The sequence below is a fragment of the Babylonia areolata genome, chromosome 1 (genome assembly GCF_041734735.1).
Source record: "Babylonia areolata isolate BAREFJ2019XMU chromosome 1, ASM4173473v1, whole genome shotgun sequence".
Lineage (NCBI taxonomy): Eukaryota > Metazoa > Mollusca > Gastropoda > Neogastropoda > Buccinidae > Babylonia > Babylonia areolata.
The window spans coordinates 12,717,599-12,736,248 of NC_134876.1; the positions used below are offsets into that span (position 1 = coordinate 12,717,599).

General features: G+C 42.3%; 1 protein-coding gene across 1 annotated transcript in view; it reads left to right on the forward strand.

Annotated features, from left to right (window-relative positions):
• Positions 1-18,650, forward strand: part of LOC143279766 (rap guanine nucleotide exchange factor 2-like) — a 104,154-nt gene that overhangs the window by 47,523 nt on the left and 37,981 nt on the right. Inside the window, exons 3-10 of the mRNA XM_076583904.1 lie at positions 5,090-5,245; positions 6,656-6,901; positions 8,486-8,587; positions 9,472-9,662; positions 11,370-11,487; positions 12,074-12,178; positions 14,710-14,874; positions 15,253-15,360. Coding sequence (XP_076440019.1) covers positions 5,090-5,245; positions 6,656-6,901; positions 8,486-8,587; positions 9,472-9,662; positions 11,370-11,487; positions 12,074-12,178; positions 14,710-14,874; positions 15,253-15,360 — 1,191 coding nt within the window. The remainder of the gene's footprint in view (positions 1-5,089; positions 5,246-6,655; positions 6,902-8,485; positions 8,588-9,471; positions 9,663-11,369; positions 11,488-12,073; positions 12,179-14,709; positions 14,875-15,252; positions 15,361-18,650) is intronic.

Sequence of the window (18,650 nt, forward strand, 5' to 3'; positions counted from 1 at the left end):
TTTTATCACAACAGATTTCTCTGTGTGAAATTTGGGCTGCTCTCCCCAGGAAGAGCGCGTCGCTACACTACAGCGCCACCCATTTTTTTGTATTTTTTCCTGCGTACAGTTTTATTTGTTTTTCCTATCAAAGTGGATTTTTCTACAGAATTTTGCCAGGAACAACCCTTTTGTTGCCGTGGGTTCTTTTATGTGTGCTAAATGCATGCTGCACACGGGACCTCGGTTTATCATCTCATCCGAATGACTAGTGTCCAGACCACCACTCAAGGCCTAGTAGAGGGGTAAAAAATATTGGCGGCTGAGCCTTGATTTGAACCAGCGCGCTCAGATTCTCTTGCTTCGTAGGCGGATGTGTTACCTCTAGGCCATCACTCCACTAAGGGCTAAGTCTTGTTTTTGTGTGTGATCCAATGCATTTTCCAGGGTTATGTTTTGTTTTGCTGTTGCTCACAAATGATTTTTTTTAAGTGAAAAAAATGGAGAGAAAAATCAAACCCCTCCCCCAAAAAAACAACAACAGCCAAACAGAATTCCACGGGGAAATCTAAAAGAGGACGTCAGAATGTAAAACACAACCAGCTTAAGATTTTTTGGTGTTAACAAAGACCGTTTTGTTGGCCAGAAAGTGAGGAACCATAGATAAATTGAGTTTGTTGATAAATGTAAAACACATGGCAGAGATACATGAAACACACACACACACACACACACACACACACACACACACACACACATGTATATATATTTGTATGTATATAAATGGAGAGGGATACACTACAAAATCAGAAAAAGAAAAAAGAAGAAGGAAAAAAGTATACTAAAAAAAAAAGAAAAGAAAAAAGGATCTCCAAAACTAATAGGGTGATGACCTTGAGCTTGAGTTGTGGAAGGACAGACAGAGCAGCACAGAGATGTGGCCAGCCCCACTTAAGGCCAGGGGGTATATCAGGCCAGGAATCTCACCACAGTGCACAGTGTGGCTTCAGTCAGCCCCCAATCTGTGTAAGACGTGGTGATGGTGCTGGCAGTGAAGGACCACTCCAGTCATTTCCCCAAATGACACACTGCGCTGACAGCTCAGCCATTGTGGACTCCCTCACAACCAGCGCTGACGCTAGGCTTTGAACAGTTGTATCGCCTTTAGCTGATCACTTGACCGCGGTCTATTGAAGACTGAAATCTCAAAGACATAGAGAGGCAGAGTGCCACCCCCACAGACTTTGCCACCAGGATGTGTTAAGAATGTGGGGGTGAGGATGTTAGCTGGCCATCAAGTGTGCGTTTTCCTGTTGCTGTGGTGGAGTCACTGCAGCGTTACCAGCGTCACGTAAAGCTGTGCAGTATAATCAGGAACTGTTTCTAATATTAGTGGTGGTGGAATTCATTCATCTGCCCACATTTATTGTGGAGAAAGATCCAAGGTTCATGTGGCAGGCATGAGGATGAAACGGACGTCTGTTGTGGATTATTGTGGTGTGGTTGTTGAAGAAGTGGGCAAGTGACCGATTTTTGTGTGTGGGGTTTGGTGACAGCCCTTGTGGTCCTCACCAGTGCTCATCGTTTGTTCAGTGCTTACTGGATTATTTCTCTTGTGTGTACTGCTGGAACAGCTGGGTCTGATTTGGACTGTTCCTTGACAGCTGTGGAGTGGATTCTTTCAGGAGACAGCAGTGTGTTCGTTGTGACTTACAAAACAACATCAGTGATTGCCAGTCTTCTTGGATTGGGTACTATCCATACACATCATCATTCCACTGTCTTCGGAATCAGTGGCACAGCTGTGTCGGTGCACATTGTGTAGGATGTGATTTCCCCATCCAGCGTCTGGTACCAGAACCTTCCATCTTCAATCAGATCAGATTCACCATTCTAGTCAGTCAGCATGTCGATGAAGAGGCTGAGCCAGATGATGAGGGCGGAGATGAAGAAGTCCAAGAGGAAGGAGGAGGTGAAGGAGAAGGAGGACCCCCTGTCCCAGGACCTGCCCTTCATTGACTGGACCATCCAGCTGTACAGAGACCCCCAGCCCCAGCAGCTGACCGTCCCTCCCCTCTCCCCCCACACCTCCCACACCCCCCGCCGCAGGACCAGTCGCTCCAGGTCCAGGTCCAGGTCCAGGTCCAGGAAGAGAGAGAGGAAGTCCTCGGACGTGGACATGGACAGTGTCATTGAGGCCATGTACAGCTTTCAGACTCGTGAGGTGAGGTTTTGGCTGGGTGCCTTGGATTGGGAGAAATGCCTTTGTGTTCAGGGTATAGGCCTTGAATGGAAAAGAGAGAGGCTACAGATCTTGTGACTGCCTTTCTCACACAGGTGGGACATTGGTGCACACACTTCCACAGTAGAAGTTGGATGTTTTCATTTGGACCAGTTGTGGATGTATCGGATCCTGCAAATTCTTCAGAAAGAACTGTACTTATGTCTCCTTAGTAATAGAAAACGGCAATCAAATAAAAAGGAAATGTACAGAATACTTTATTATCTCAGTAAGAGAAATTAATTTGTTGTCTAAAACATATAAACAATACACGAGAATCACAATCATTCAACATTTATGCATAAAAGATATAAAATTCTTGGATGTGAACTTACAGCGAACCACAATACAATAATTACAGAAGACAGCAACAATAATATTAAAAAAAAACCCTTTAAAAAGGTAACAGAGTAATGACCCTCTTTAACCTACTTTTACTATATCAGTTCAGTTACTCAAGGAAGTGTCATTGCTTTGGGACAAATCCATAAACAATACACCACATCTGCTAAGCAGATGGGCCTGACCAGCAGCATAACCCATCATGCTTGGTCAGGCCTGGAGGGAAAATGAAATAAATTGAAGTAAAATAAGAGAGATAAACAAATAAATGGATGTCATTAAATTAGTGAATAAATAAATTTCTTTTACGAGAAAGAATATATTTGTCGGAGCAACTGAACTGTTTGAGCATTTGAAGACTACTGTGGATGAAAATCATGATTTTAGAAGAGTGGGTATTGTGACTGTTTCTGTCAAGAAAAAAGTAAAGAATAAAAAAAAAAAGCTTAGAAAAAGAAGTTTGCCACCTGATAGTGCAAAAAGACAAAAACAACCACCACCACCCCCAACCACCCATCCCCCCAAAACAAGAAAAAGGAAGTAGTGTCCTGCATGATCTGTTGCAGTAATTCTCACTGGGTGTCCCCCCCCCCCCCCCAACCCCTTCCCCTGCCCCCCCAAACCCCCCTCCCTCCTCCCCCCCATCATCTCATCTGGTGAGAATTACACTCGCAGGCTCTGCAGGAGCTTGGCTATGAATCAATGGTGGTGGTTGCAAATTCAGTAGTCGTTTTGTATGGCACACAGTGTTTTGTTTTTGTAATGATATAAAAGGGGGGAAAGGAGCTGAATGTGTTTGGTCGTTACATATTGAGATATGTGTACATGGACGATTGATGTCTTGTTTGATGTGCAGATTGACTGTTTTCATGTACAGCCCCATGTTTGGTCATTACAAGTTGTGGTGTGTGTGTGTGTGTTAATGTAAATTTGACATTCAGATTGACTGGCCCTATGTACAGTGCCATGTTTGGTCATTACAAGTTGTGGTGTGTGTGTGTGTTAATGTAAATTTGACATTCAGATTGACTGCCCTCATGTACAGCGCCATGTTTGGTCATTACAAGTTGTGGTGTGTGTGTATGTGTGTGAATGTAAATTTGACATTCAGATTGACTGGCCCTATGTACAGCGCCATGTTTGGTCATTACAAGTTGTGGTGTGTGTGTGTGTTAATGTAAATTTGACATTCAGATTGACTGGCCCTATGTACAGCGCCATGTTTGGTCATTACAAGTTGTGGTGTGTGTGTGTGAATGTAAATTTGACAGTCAGATTGACTGGCCCTATGTACAGCACCATGTTTGGTCATTACAAGTTGTGGTGTGTGTGTGTGAATGTAAATTTGACATTCAGATTGACTGGCCCTATGTACAGCACCATGTTTGGTCATTACAAGTTGTGGTGTGTGTGTGTGAATGTAAATTTGACATTCAGATTGACTGGCCCTATGTACAGCGCCATGTTTGGTCATTACAAGTTGTGGTGTGTGTGTATGTGTGTGAATGTAAATTTGACATTCAGATTGACTGGCCCTATGTACAGCGCCATGTTTGGTCATTACAAGTTGTGGTGTGTGTGTATGTGTGTGAATGTAAATTTGACATTCAGATTGACTGGCCCTATGTACAGCGCCATGTTTGGTCATTACAAGTTGTGGTGTGTGTATGCGAATGTAAATTTGACATTCAGATTGACTGGCCCTATGTACAGCCCCATGTTTGGTCATTACAAGTTGTGGTGTGTGTGTGTTTTAATGTAAATTTGACATTCAGATTGACTGGCCCTATGTACAGCGCCATGTTTTGTCATTACAAGTTGAAATGTGTAAATTGATGTATGTTCAATGTGCAGATTGACTGCCCTCATGTACAGCGCCATGTTTGGTCATTACAAGTTGAAATGTGTAAATTGATGTATGTTCAATGTGCAGATTGACTGCCCTCATGTACAGCGCCATGTTTGGTCATTACAAGTTGAAATGTGTAAATTGATGTATGTTCAATGTGCAGATTGACTGCCCTCATGTACAGCGCCATGTTTGGTCATTACAAGTTGAAATGTGTATATTGATGTATATTTGATGTGCAGATTGACTGCCCTCATGTACAGCGCCATGTTTGGTCATTACAAGTTGAAATGTGTAAATTGATGTATATTTGATGTGCAGATTGACTGCCCTCATGTACAGCGCCATGTTTGGTCATTACAAGTTGAAATGTGTAAATTGATGTATATTTGATGTGCAGATTGACTGCCCTCATGTACAGCGCCATGTTTGGTCATTACAAGTTGAAATGTGTACATTGATGTCTGTTTAATGTGCAGATTGACTGCCCCCATGTACAGCGCCATGTTTGGTCATTACAAGTTGAAATGTGTAAATTGATGTCTGTTTAATGTGCAGATTGACTGCCCTCACATACAGCGCCATGTTTGGTCATTACAAGTTGAAATGTGTACATTGATGTACTATTTGATGTGCAGATTGACTGCCCTCATGTACAGCGCCCAGAAGGAAGCCCCAATCACAGAAACTACTCATCGCCCAGTCTCCAACGCTCCCACAGCCAAGATATCGACCCTCAGTATGACCTTCACGGCCGCTTGTGCAGGATGAGTTCAGACAGTGGCCTGGAACAGGTGAGTCTGGGTTCAGGCCTGTCAGGGTGGTCTGGGTTCACACAGTAAAGTTACCATCCACAGACTGAGGTTGTTTTTAGTGTCAGAAAAGAAATAAGAATGATCAGGAACCATTCAAACAGCTTTCTTAGTGACTTCTTCTTTTTTTTTCTTTTTTTTTTTTTTGCTGCTATGAATATTAATAGTGCTCTGTCTTTGGGGAAAATTAGGTGTGTTTGTGTGTGTGTGTCTCTGTGTGTGTGTCTGTGTGTGTGAAATAATGAAGAGGGACTGTAACTTACACTGTATTCTCTTTAAACAGTGACCATTTTGTTTACCCAGCCATTTGGGCCACCCTTTGATTTTGGCATGCTGAGTGTGCTTATATTTCTGTAACCCAATAAATTCTGACTTGGATGATGGAATCTTCTCTTCACTCTTTTATCTGACATAGGTCGTTTTTTTTAGTGTTGTTTTTTTCCAAACCAGGCTATTTTCTGTCAGTACATTTGACCTTTTCCCTCCTTGTTGTGAGACAGCTGGAAATTCATGAGGGCACCACCATTGTGATGAACTGGGGCTGAATGGTCAAGAGATTCTAGTCCCCTAGAATTTCCTTTCATCACTTTGTACCCCAAGAACTGATTTCTCTGTTTGTAGCAACCAGTTGCTTCCCATCTACGCAGTGTGGATATTTCTGTACCACAGCGAACACATTCGGTTTCACTTTCTCTCCTCAGTTGTTTTCTCACTCATTGCTTTTTGCTTGTTGGCTTTAACCACATTGTTTGACGGTGTTTTCAAAGGGGATTGAGCATGTTTTTGATGAGGTTGTGTGTATTTTATGTATGAAGTATGGCTTTGACAGTGTGCTCAACTGTTGTAGGGCTGGTCCACAGAAACTGTAGTTCAGCTGCACTGATGAGATTAGGTAATATAAAAGTTAAAGGTCCGAAGTCTTTAATGGCCATTAGGGCAGTGAATTCATATCTACTGTCTGAGGCTTGGCATTAAAAGGCGGGGCCCATTCCTCTCCTTCCGCCATTTTAATCTTCCCCAAAGTCAGGTACCCATTCACACACCTGCGTAGATTGAGGAAGATCTGAGTAAAGTGCCTTTCCCAAGGACACAACACCATGCCTAATCAGGGGCTTGAACCCTGATCACTGGTGAACACTGGACGTGGGGTGGGTTGCATGAACAAACTTAGCAGCCCTAAGTTTACTTATTGTTAAGAACGTTCCTAACTCCACGGTAAATTCAATGTGTGCTTAGGAACAGTCTTAACTCAGTCTAAGCAAACTTAGGGCTGTGAAGGTCATTTCATGCAACCCGGCCCTGAAGTCCAGTGCCTGACCAATCCTGTCACACCACCCTCTGATGAGTCACTGAGTGGTTGTTAACCCCATGCCCTGGCCATGTATCCAGCAGAGGTCTGATGGCGGGGTGGGTGTGCGAGCGGTGGGTGGCCTGAGCGTGCTGCAGGAGCCCTTCGCGCGTGGTGAGCAGCACCTGAAGCGCAACTCCCGTGCCAGCGACTCCTCCAGCGCCTACTCCGGCTCCGACATGATGCACTCCTCCATGGACGACCCCAACAACCCGGAGGCCGACCTCACTGGCCTCATGGAGAGTGTGGTAGACTCCGACGAGGAGGAGGGCTATGCCGAGAGCACCGAGGTGAGCTCTGTGTGTGTGTGTGTGTGTGTGTGTGTGTGTGTGTTTCATGTACCAAACGATGATGACAGCACCTGAAACAAAATAAAGAAAGGTCACCAGAATATTATGTCATTTTATTTTTGAAAGAAGTGCCAAACTGTGGATAAACAAAAATGTAGTCAGTACCATAGATATGTACTCTCAGTCGAAGTGGGTGAGTTTTGTTGTGTAAAGGTTCTCAGTCTGTGAGAGTTTCAGGCAAAATTAATTCTTACAGAATTTAGTCTTTCAAGGAATCACCCCCTTCACCCCAATCCACAACATCCTCCCATACGCCCTACCACCTTCCTCTCTGAGTGTGGCAAAATCTTGAAGCAACCTTTGTGCTTAGGTATGTGGTAAAAGAATAATATCATCACTGGTTCCCAGGATGACATACTAGTAAAGAAATACTGATTCCCAGTCAAAAGAGAGAAAGGGGGAGAAGTTCATGTGTGCACTGTGTTTAAGGTTCAGGATACAACAGTTACTGCGTCATCCACAAAGATTGTCCTGATACGTGTGGTGCACTGGTTGACTATGGAAACATATTTCCCCATAAACTGTAACTCATGACAGACCAGAAAACAGGACCACTGTTGAAACCATGAGTCATTGTCTGGCCTGAAATGTGACCACATCAGCTCAACTTGACCCGCATATAGAAGCCCATGCTACTGGGGAAAAAGAAGAGAATGGCACTTAACTTTATTTTCAGTAGAATATGCATGTATGTGATGGTGCAAGTTCACCCCCTCCCCCATTCTCTCTCTCTCTCTCTTTTGTTTGTAGTGGGGTGAAGGCTGTTTTTTAAGTCTTCATGTTTACATGAATCCACCCACTGTGATTATGTATAAACCAGCAGTCTGTTACGTGTCAAACTGCACTGAGTCCTGTGTGATTCCTGGTAAAAGGCAAAGCTTACAGTCAAGAAATACTTGAGTTATTTGTTTCTTGTGTTTGTAACCACTGGCAATAATGGTCTCTCAGGTCGCTTGAATAAGTACAGAGAAATTTTTGTTTTGTTTTATCTGTTTGATAAAAAAAAAAGTCAGTAATCTTCATCAGTATGTTGTGCTTATTCTTGTTTGCTATCAACTCCATAGCAGGGTCTTTTGAGTCTGCTTTGTTTGAGGAATGAACAAGCTAAAATGGAAAAAAATATGTAAATCTTGCTGTTCTTTTCTTCTTCTTTTTTTTCCAGACAGAACTCCAATGAAAAAAAGTTGGAATTGATTGTTGTGAGAACTGATTAGTACAGCAGACGCTGAAGGCAATTTTTTTTGTGTATTTGACTAAAGTGAAGAAAAGTTTTGCTTTTTTTTTTTTTTCCTCCTGAGTATTATTTTATGAGTCTTAAAGAGACTGTCAGAGGGCTGTTTGTAAGCCAAGCTAGTGTCAAATATTGGATTTCCTGTATAGCAGAGAGTTTGTTTTAACTCATTTCCACTGAAAAAGAAGACAGTGGTTTTGAATCATATCCAGTTGTTGATAATTCTGCTGTAATTGTTGAACAATGTGTTTTCAGTACTGTCAATTTTATTTGGCAACACCATCTTTTTGCAGTCTGGCATTCGAGATACTGTGAGAGACTGTCTGGAAAAGGATGCTTCTGAACGAACAGACGACGATATTGAGATTCTCATGGACTTCATGCAGCACTTCAGGGTGAGTGTTACAACAACATTTCTTAACGTGATTGACAAGTTCCTTATGTGACGTTGATTGAGGTTCAAGGTTAAATGTGAACAATGTGAATGTGAATAATCTGTTTGTAAACAGAAAGCCCATGTAAGCCAGTTAATTGACCAGATTTGATATGGGGTTACTGGCTGTAGAATATCTGATTTTCAAGATGACGAAGCGACCCTGACCAAACATCTTCTCATCAGGACCAGTGTCGAGAGACTTGGCATTGAACAGTGTCATTTGTGAGTCCAAAAGTGTCATCAAACTTGTAGCAGGCATCCTGTCAGTAAATTCATCAAGACTTTCCCTGTACCTTTGACACAACACCCCAACTCCATCAGGTTTTTCCCTGTACCTTTGACACAACCCCCGCACCCCGCCCCCCCACCCATCAAGACTTGCCCTGTACCTTTGACACATACCCCCCACCCCCATCAAGACTTGCCCTGTACCTTTGACACAACCCCCGCACCCCACCCCCCACCCCACCCATCAAGACTTGCCCCGTACCTTTGACACAACCCCCCCCTCCCCCACCCCCATCAAGACTTTCCCTGTACCTTTGACACAACCCCCCCCCCCCAACCCCCATCAAGACTTGCCCTGTACCTTTGACACAACCCCCGCACCCCCCCCCCCCCCCCCATCAAGACTTGCCCTGTACCTTTGACACAAACCCCCCACCCCCATCAAGACTTGCCCTGTACCTTTGACACAAACCCCCCACCCCCATCAAGACTTGCCCTGTACCTTTGACACAAACCCCCCACCCCCATCAAGACTTGCCCTGTACCTTTGACACAACCCCCCAACCCCCATCAAGTCAGAGAGGGAGCCCAAGAAATGCCCCCCACTGTGTGCAGGCATTTGCCAGCCTGAGCCACATGACCCGCAAGGCGCTGTGCCACGTCATGGTGTTTGCTGTGGTGCCGCATGAAGGAACCACGGTGATGAAGGACGGGGAAGAGCTGGACTCGTGGTCCGTCATCCTCAACGGATGGGTGGAAGTCTCCCATCTGGATGGCACCCGAGAGCATCTGCAGATGGGTGATGGGTAAGCAAGGGGTCAGGGCTTGCAGACTTCAGAGTGATAAGTAGGTATTTTGATGTGCGTGCAACAAACTGTTGTCTACATTCACCCTCTTGTTGCCATGTTCTTGGAAGTTGAACTTTCACAATATTTTGAATTCTTTTTGCTTTCTTTTTTTTTTTGACACCCCACCCCCCTACCCCCCGCATTACTTTAATCATTAAAATGCTGTGAATACATTTGTTGTATGAACATCTATGAACACAATGGAATTTGGCAAGTGCTTTTCATCACTATGATCTTGGAATTCCATATGATTGTGTGTGTCTGACCACCTTGTGTCATGTCACTGTCACCATGAATATCACCAGATGTCCTGCTTGTGTGTCAGCCAAGACATATTAGCAAATCAAATTCATGCATGGACTTAGAAAATATAGAATAAGTAAGCAGTATGTGAGGCATACAATTACTGGAGGTGTCGCTAGCCAGTGTAAAGTGCTTTTCACCAAATCCATTTGTTGGTGACATCCAGAATGTGTCACCAGATGTCACCAAGCACTTCTTCTTTTACACAGTATCACACAGTGAAAGGGGTGGGGTGGGCAATTTTTGTTGTTGTTATTATGCAGAGATATGCAGTATTAAGTAAAAAAAAAAAAATAAAAAAATCCAGAGCTGTCATTTGTCATTTCAGTGCACAACTTGTCCCAGTGTGGGAAGTTATTCCTTCCATACCTCCTGGCCATTTTCAGAGTTGTTATTCTAGTCTCACATTCCATATTTTCATCATCTATCTTTTCACATGTTGATGTTTGAATTAGTTCAAACATTTTCCTTTGACTTTAAAACTACAAATTATAATCTGACATTTGATGTTTCTTCATAAAAGTCTGTTTCATCCTTACGAACATGGTCGCCATTTTCACTCAGCACATGTGAATCAAAAAGCCTTTACTAACTTCATTGACAAATGTCCATCAAGGAGGCCATGTAAGCTTTTGATTGTCTGTCTAGGGGTTTCCCCATGAAGTGTCTATCCACTGATGCCACAGCCACAAGGTTAGTGCAGGATGACAAACTACCATCCACATGGCTGGCAGGCACTGCTGGCTGCAGTTCTTTTAGTAACAGCAAAACCTGTCAACAGTTGGCTGTGGGCATAGTGAAGCTAAAAGGGTTAACCGGATTATTTAGAAGCTTTGAGGAGCCAGTTCGCTGTTCAGCATAAAAGTATTTCTCTGAACCCAACAGACTAAAAGGTTTATTTCTGAAGATTATCTCTAACTTAGTAAGCATACTTTGGTATTGGTAGCATTTTCTTCTTTCTTTTTCTTTTTTTGTTCATCGGCTGCAAATCATCGTTCATTCATATACATGAGTGGGCTTTTACGTGTGAGAACCTTTTTACCCCATGCCATCTAGGCAGTGATGCTTCATTTTCAGGGTAAAATTACATTTTCTTGCTCTGTTTTAAAAGAAATGTGAAAAACAAACTTCAGGACAGCATGGGTGACTCTTTCAGACCACGCGTATGCTCAGACATGTGACAGATTTGCTTGAACATAAATGCTCATCCACTTGGATTCATTCTTGGCACATGCAAGCATACTTTTTCCTTTACTTCAAATTTAAGACTCAGTGGTAGCTATTATATTTCCAGTTGTTTGAATGCAAGTAAACAGACTGACAAAAGGACAAATACACAGAAACGTAAATGGATGTGTACAGGTTTGGCATCACACCGACCATGCAGAAGATGTACCACAAAGGCAAGATGGTGACCTTGACGGATGACTGCCAGTTTGTGTGCATCGCACAGCAAGATTACTATCGCATTCTGCATCAGGTGAGGGATAGGGAGGGGAGTGGTGGTGTTGCTTCTGTCTTTCTTCGTTGTCTGTGTGTGTGTGTGTGTGTGTGTGTGTTTGCATGGTTGTTTTATGTTTGTGAGTAAATGTATCTGAATTAGTACATGTTTGTGTGTATGTTCATGTGTAAATGTATCTGAATTATTGTTGCATGTGTGTGCAGGTCTTGGGGGGCGGGGGGTGGGAGGAATGGTTTGTACATGTTTGCAGAAGTCTGTTTGAATTATGATAATTTTAAAGACTTGGTTTTCTCTAAAAATGTACATTATGGGTCATATTACTATCACCTTCATAATTATCATGATTTTAGAATGAATAGCAAGTCTGTCTGGGAGAAGACACCACACTAGGGTTTATGAGTGTTTTGCCCATTTCTGTGATGACTGTGTACCCCCCCCACACCCCCCCACACACACCAAAACTGAGGATGCTTAACTTATGGTGTGTGTTTAGTTGGTGTATGATACCCAAGACATTTTTCAAATTTTTTGCATGGTGCATGTAGTTTTGAACACTGATCAGTCAGACGGTGTGGTCAGCTGATGGATGTAATACATTTTTCAGGAAGAGGAGAACACACGTAAGCATGAGGAGCAAGGTCAGGTGGTGATGGTGACAGAGCACAGGGAGTTTGATGGCGGCAACAGGATAGGCCACATTGTCATCAGGGTCAGTGCTCTTTGTGCTCGCTGGGCAGTTTGGGTCAGTATGTGTGGGAGGGTGGGTGGGGGTGCTTGCATGTATATACATACGCATGTGCCAGTAGGAATTTGTCCTTTCACACCTATACATTATATGTTGGTGCAGTCTCAATGGCAAAATGTTCATCTGAAATGGTGACATCTGTTTGCAGGGGGGAAAGTCTTTAAGCTTAACACTCAGAATTTCTACAGTTTGAGGGAAACAAATTTGGCTGTATTATTGATGTCACATCTTGTGTGATACAAGATTATTTTGATTCATTGATTTGTCTAAATTGTTTCATGAGATTCTAGATGCAGGTGATTTGGCTCTTGCTACTTGATTCATGCATATATATATATATATATATATATATATATATAGAGAGAGATATATATATATATATATATATATATATGTGTGTGTGTGTGTGTGTGTGTATATATATATATATCTCTAGATATAGATAGGTATATATATATATGTGTGTGTGTGTGTGTGTGTGTGTATATATATGAACACATGAACATTTTTTTGAGAGACAGAGTGAAAATAATAAAAGCCCAGATATCTTTGTTTTCCATAAAGAAGTTGACGTGGATGAAGCATACAAAAAATAGAATCATGAATTTTTAAAAAGAAGAAAGAAAGAAAAAGAAAATATATGTATGTACACACATACACCAGTACCTTCAGGCTTTAGGAGCAGGAGACTGTGTAGCAGGCCATCTGGCCGAGAAGCATTTGCATAGCTCAAGGTGATGAAGGTGTCTGATTGATCCATCTGTCTTGGATCCCCGGTAATGAAGGGGAGGGCTGGAACGGGATGGGCTGTGGTGTGTTGGTGCATGGTGATAAGCCACATGAGGGCAGTGTGTGTGGGGGTGTATGTCGCCTGTCACCTTGTGCAGGTGAGGGCCACAGGTGGCCAGGTCATTGGCTTCTTTGGACCACACATCTGTTGGAGTGTCAGTAGTAGTAACGGTGATGTTTAATGATAATAATGATAGTGATAATATATATTGATAATGATAAGTTGATTTATATAGCACCTTTCCATGTAGAATATGCTCAGCTGTGCTGTAGAATGTAAAAATCAATGTGTAAAACATGCATCCAAGCACTAAAATGACAGTTTCCATACATAACCCCATTACAGGCATCAAGCGCTAACTGCAGTTCATGTATGTGCATGCACATAAAACTTCACACACAGTATAACACTCAGAACACTATATCATTACAAAACATCCCCTAATCCCTGCCAGTAGCTTATTATCAATACCGGTGTTTGTTTTTGAGTGTAACTCTGGCTTCTAGCCTGGGGTGAGGTTTCAAATGGTAGTAGACAGTCACATGCCATTCATGTCAGGGATTTGTCTCTAACAATGCTGCTCAAACGTCCTGACCTGGATCACAAGTGTCTTTGTCATACAGACAGTGAGTGTATCTGACCAACTCTTTTAGGTTTTCAGTATCTCCCCAACTTAATTTCAACTCTAGTGGTATGTTGAAAATCTCACTGGAAGTGATAAGTTGTCAAGGACATCTCATCTTTGAGCATCTGCAAACAAACAAAAATTGCTCCCTGGCACATTGAAACTAAATATATGGATTGCGGATGGCATTTACGTTTACATTTCTGCTTCAGTGTGTCCTGTAACTTCCACAGGAATGTTTTTTTTTTTCGGGATTGCATCTGCATTTGCTCAGTACACTGTTACATACATGGCTTCATTGATAAGTATTGTATTGTATTGTGTTGTATTACTGTTTTGTTTTTCACAACAGATTTATCTTATAGGCAGATAGATGCCTGACCAGCAGCATAACCACATGCTCTTAGTAAGGCCTTGAGCACAAGCATGTACATCTGTGTACAGTCTATCAGAGTGGATTACAGAATTTTGCCAAAGGATGCACTTATGTTGCCATGACTTCTTTTTCAGTGCACCGTGTGTGCTGCACATGGGGACCTCGATTTATCATCTCACCTGAAGGACTAGATACTCATCTCAGTTTTCCAGTCAAACTTGGGAGAAAGGGTGGGACTGGGACTCGAAGCCCGACCCTCAGAGACGCTGTATTGGTGGCAGATGAACATGTGAAGCATTTCAGTTTCAGTTTTCGTTTCTCAAGGAGGCATTACTGTGTTCTGACAAATCCATATACACAACACCACATCTGCTAGGCAGATGCCTGACAGCAGCATAACCCAATGCACTTGTCAGGCCTTGAGTGCATGCTTATATATTTGTGTACTTATCAGAGTGGATTTCTTTTTACATGATTTTGCCAGAGGACAACACTCTCGTTGCCGTGGGTTCTTTTTCAGTGCACCAAGTGCGTGCTGCACACAGGACCTCGGGTTTATCATCTCTTCTGAAAGACTAGGCGCTCAGTTTGATTTTCCAGTCAAACTTGAGAGAAAGGGCAAGGATGGGATTCACAGCCAGACCCTCAAGGACACTGTGTTGGCAGATAAGCATGTGAATCATTGTGTCACCTTGGTGGTTCAGGGCACAGCAGAGCGTCTGATGCAGCACCTGGTGGAGGACCACTCCACGCTGGACCCCACCTATGTGGAGGACTTCCTGCTGGCCTTCAGGAGCTTCCTGCCCAACCCCTCCCTGCTGGCGGACAGGCTGCTCACCTGGTTCAACAACCCCACCCTCAGGCCCAAGGTCAGTCTGTGTGTGTGTGTGTGTGTAGGGGTGTGGGTGTGGGTGTGTGTGAGTTGGTGGGTGGGTGTGAGTGTGTGTGTGTGTGTGCGTGTGTGTGTGCATGCGTGCATGCATGCACATGCGTGTGTTTGTGCGTGCATGCATGCATGCATGCACATGTGTGAGAATGCATATTCCCATGTCTGTGTAGGGGTGTTTGCATGTCAGAGAGAGAGAGAGAGAGAGCGTTTGTTGTAATGATAGTTGTATATTTTATAAATAGCACCATTCCACAGTTATGGTATTGTGTTTATTACGTTTCTTTCATGACACATGAATCTGTGTATCCTTGTGACATTTTGCTTCCCTGTGATATTACATGCCTGCCTGTACTCCCAGGTGACGCGAGTGGTGTTATTCTGGGTCAACAACCACTTCAATGATTTTGAAACCAACCCAGCCCTGTGTGAATTCCTGGAGCACTTTGAGTGTCTGCTGGAGAGAGAGGTAGGCTCTACCTTCACACCACTTACTGTAGTATTTTGAATTGTGAATATTTGCTGGGGGTTATTCTCTTGTGGTTTGTAGAACAACATATGTACAGACAAAAATTTCAATTCAAACAAAGGGAAACCACCTGGCATGCTGGAGTTTTAGTGTTTTCTGTGAGGCATGGTGATAGGTGTTTTATGATTTCATTCTGTTGTCATGTGATGATGGAAATAATGCATCAGGTTTCTATGTCTACCTGCATGTATTGTTTGCGTTTACCTAATTTTTTTACACATGTTCATTGTGGTTTGTTAAGCGTGGTGCATCATGTTAAGTAGGCAGTTAGCATGATTTGAAGCTGACGTTTGACTAAGTGCATTGACAGTATATGTTCACCTTCTTCTTCTTCTGCGTTCGTGGGCTGCAACTCCCACATGCACTCGTATATACGCGAGTGGGCTTTTACGTGTATGACCGTTTTTACCCCACCATGTAGGCAGCCATACTCTGCTTTCGGGGGGGTGTATGCTGGGTATGTTCTTGTTTCCATAACCCACCAAACGCTGACATGGATTACAGGATCTTTAACGTGCGTATTTGATTTTCTGCTTGCATATACACACGAAGGGGGTTCAGGCACTAGCAGGTCTGCACATATGTTGACCTGGGAGATTGTAAAAATCTCCACCCTTTACCCACCAGACGCTGTCACCGTGATTCAGGACCACCAGATTGAAAGTCCAACGCTTTAACCATTCGGCTACTGCGCCCGTCATATGTTCACCAGTTTGATAATGTTCACTAATGACCACACGTTTTGTTGCTTTCTAATTTCATGCTTCTTATTAACTGTACATGTCAAGTTGGGGTTTGCCGAATTGTGCTTTGTTTTTACAAGAATTAATTTTTTGCATGTCAGTGAGTGAATGTGTCAGGAAAACTTAGTGAGAAGTAGGAGTGTGAGGTGAGAATGAGAGAAATGAGTGTGAGAGAAAGAGAGGTGTGTGTGAGGACAGGGAGAAGGGAGAGAGCGTGGGGGTTGCACCATGCATGTCCTGTCACTGACCTCTGACACATGGCTCAGCACTGGTCTTTCTCTTCTGTTTGTAGTCAGAGACAGACTTCGAGGTAAGACAGACATAGGCTTCATTCTCTGCTGCTTGTCAACTAACCGCCGCCAGTGGTATATCAGTTGTATCTGGGACAAAGGCTTTTTTTTTTTCTTTTTTTTTGGGGGGGGTCAACACTTAACAGGTCTCTTTTTTTAATGGCTATTTTAAGAAGATGATTGCTTACATTGATCTGAATTGTTGACTGAACTGTAAAGAATGTAACATCTCTGAGCCATTCTTTCTCTTTGGTATGGTGCTGTGTGTATTAAAAAAGTACAATATACTGAAGTAGAAGTAGAGATCAGCATTTTGTTTGTCAAATAGCATCTGACACTGCTTAGTAGACAAATGACAATACTCACATAGCGGATAATAACCTTGTGCTTATTCTGTCTGCTCTGAAATTATGGATCACCTTGAAAATGTTTGATTTCACAGAAATGTAACAGCATTCAACTGGAATGAAGTCAAGCAAAAGGCAGTGACAGCAGTGTGACAGAAACAGTTTATCATCCAAAAGTGAAAATTGTGATAAATAGATGAATATATAGAATAAACAATGCATTCTAAGCAGCATAACATCACATTTACAGCAATAGGAAAAGCAAACAGTACATTCATAAACAGCATAACTTCACCTTTGCAGTAAGAATATGTCTCACACACACTCACATGCCCACACACATGCACACAGACATGGATACACACACGCACGAGCACATGTGCGCGCGCACACACTCATACACTTTTTTAAAATTTTCTAAAAACTTTCGTAGACAGAACCTTCATGGTTTGCTTTCTTCTTGTTGGTTCTTTTTTCTCTGCCATTTGTTCTTCTTGTATTTCTTCAGAGTTTATTACATAATTCATGTATATATATTTGCTATTCTACTTAAAAAAAGAATCTTAATGGAAAGTGTACCATTGGAATACTGTTTTTAATTAGTTAGTTCAGTTAGTTCAGTTTCTCAAGGAGGTGTCACTACATTCAGACAAATCCATATACGCCACACCACATCTGCTAAGCAGGTGCCTGACCAGCTGCATAATCCAACCCGCTTAGTCAGGCCATGAGACTGTTTTTAAGCTCCAGTTTAGTTTTGATATGAATCACAGCAACCAGTAATTCACTGGACATATAGAATGTAAGTATTAAACAGTTGCTAGTTCAACCCCTATTTTTGTTCTGCCAGTGAAGTCAAATGGATCAGTCCATTATTGTACCATTGGTCAAGCCAGTGCATCAGTGAATGAAAATATGTAAGGCCAGTATTGCAATATTAGTCAACGTCCAGGTAGTATTTGCGTTACTCTTCTCTTAAAACCTTTATTCACCTTGTGTGGAACATACTGACACCCTTTCTCATCTTCTTTACCCTCATCTTCTAATAGGGCTTTAGGATTGTTTTTTTTTGTTTTTTTTTGCCTTAAATCCAATTGTATGTGTGTGTGTGCGCGTCTGCACAGGTGTAAATGTATGATTTATGTATCAAACAATGCCAGGTTATTGTCATTATGATCCTTCAACCTATATTTTTCCCATCCTGTTTTGCTCAGTAAATAATCAGAATAACGTTTCATTTGTTTTTATCTGTTTATTTGGGTTTTGGTGTGTATCTCCACAGGTATTCAGTTTTTGTTGACACAAAAGCTGTAATCACCTTCAACCCCTGTTTGATTCTTCTGCTGTAACAGAGTATCCTGTTTGATCCCATTTGTGTGGTTTGTGTATGGTCAGCTATGATTTCCCTTCCAGGGATGCTAGACTGCTTGCAAAATAAAGAAGATCGAATTCTGTTTTTCATTGTCACCAATTGATTTATTCAGTAAGCTGCTTACTTTTTTTCTTCCTAACTGCACATTGTACTCAGCACAATGAGAATATTAGCAACTTTTATTTGATTAATCATGTGCATATTTGTTATCAGCTGTGTTTTGTTTAAAGGTATTATCAGAAAGTAGTAAGCTGGCTTTAAGAAATGTGTTGCATTTGAATGGAAACATCAGTAATGGTAAGATGATGACAACAACAGCTAGCTGCCAGCACATTTTAATGGAACTTTACTGAAGATGTTTTGATAAGTGTGCATGCTTGGTTAAATTTATGTGTGGTTATTTTCAAAGAACAAAGCAAAGGAAAGATTGCAGTTTAAGATGTGTAGTTACACCCTTTTTTTCTCCAATAAATGCTTG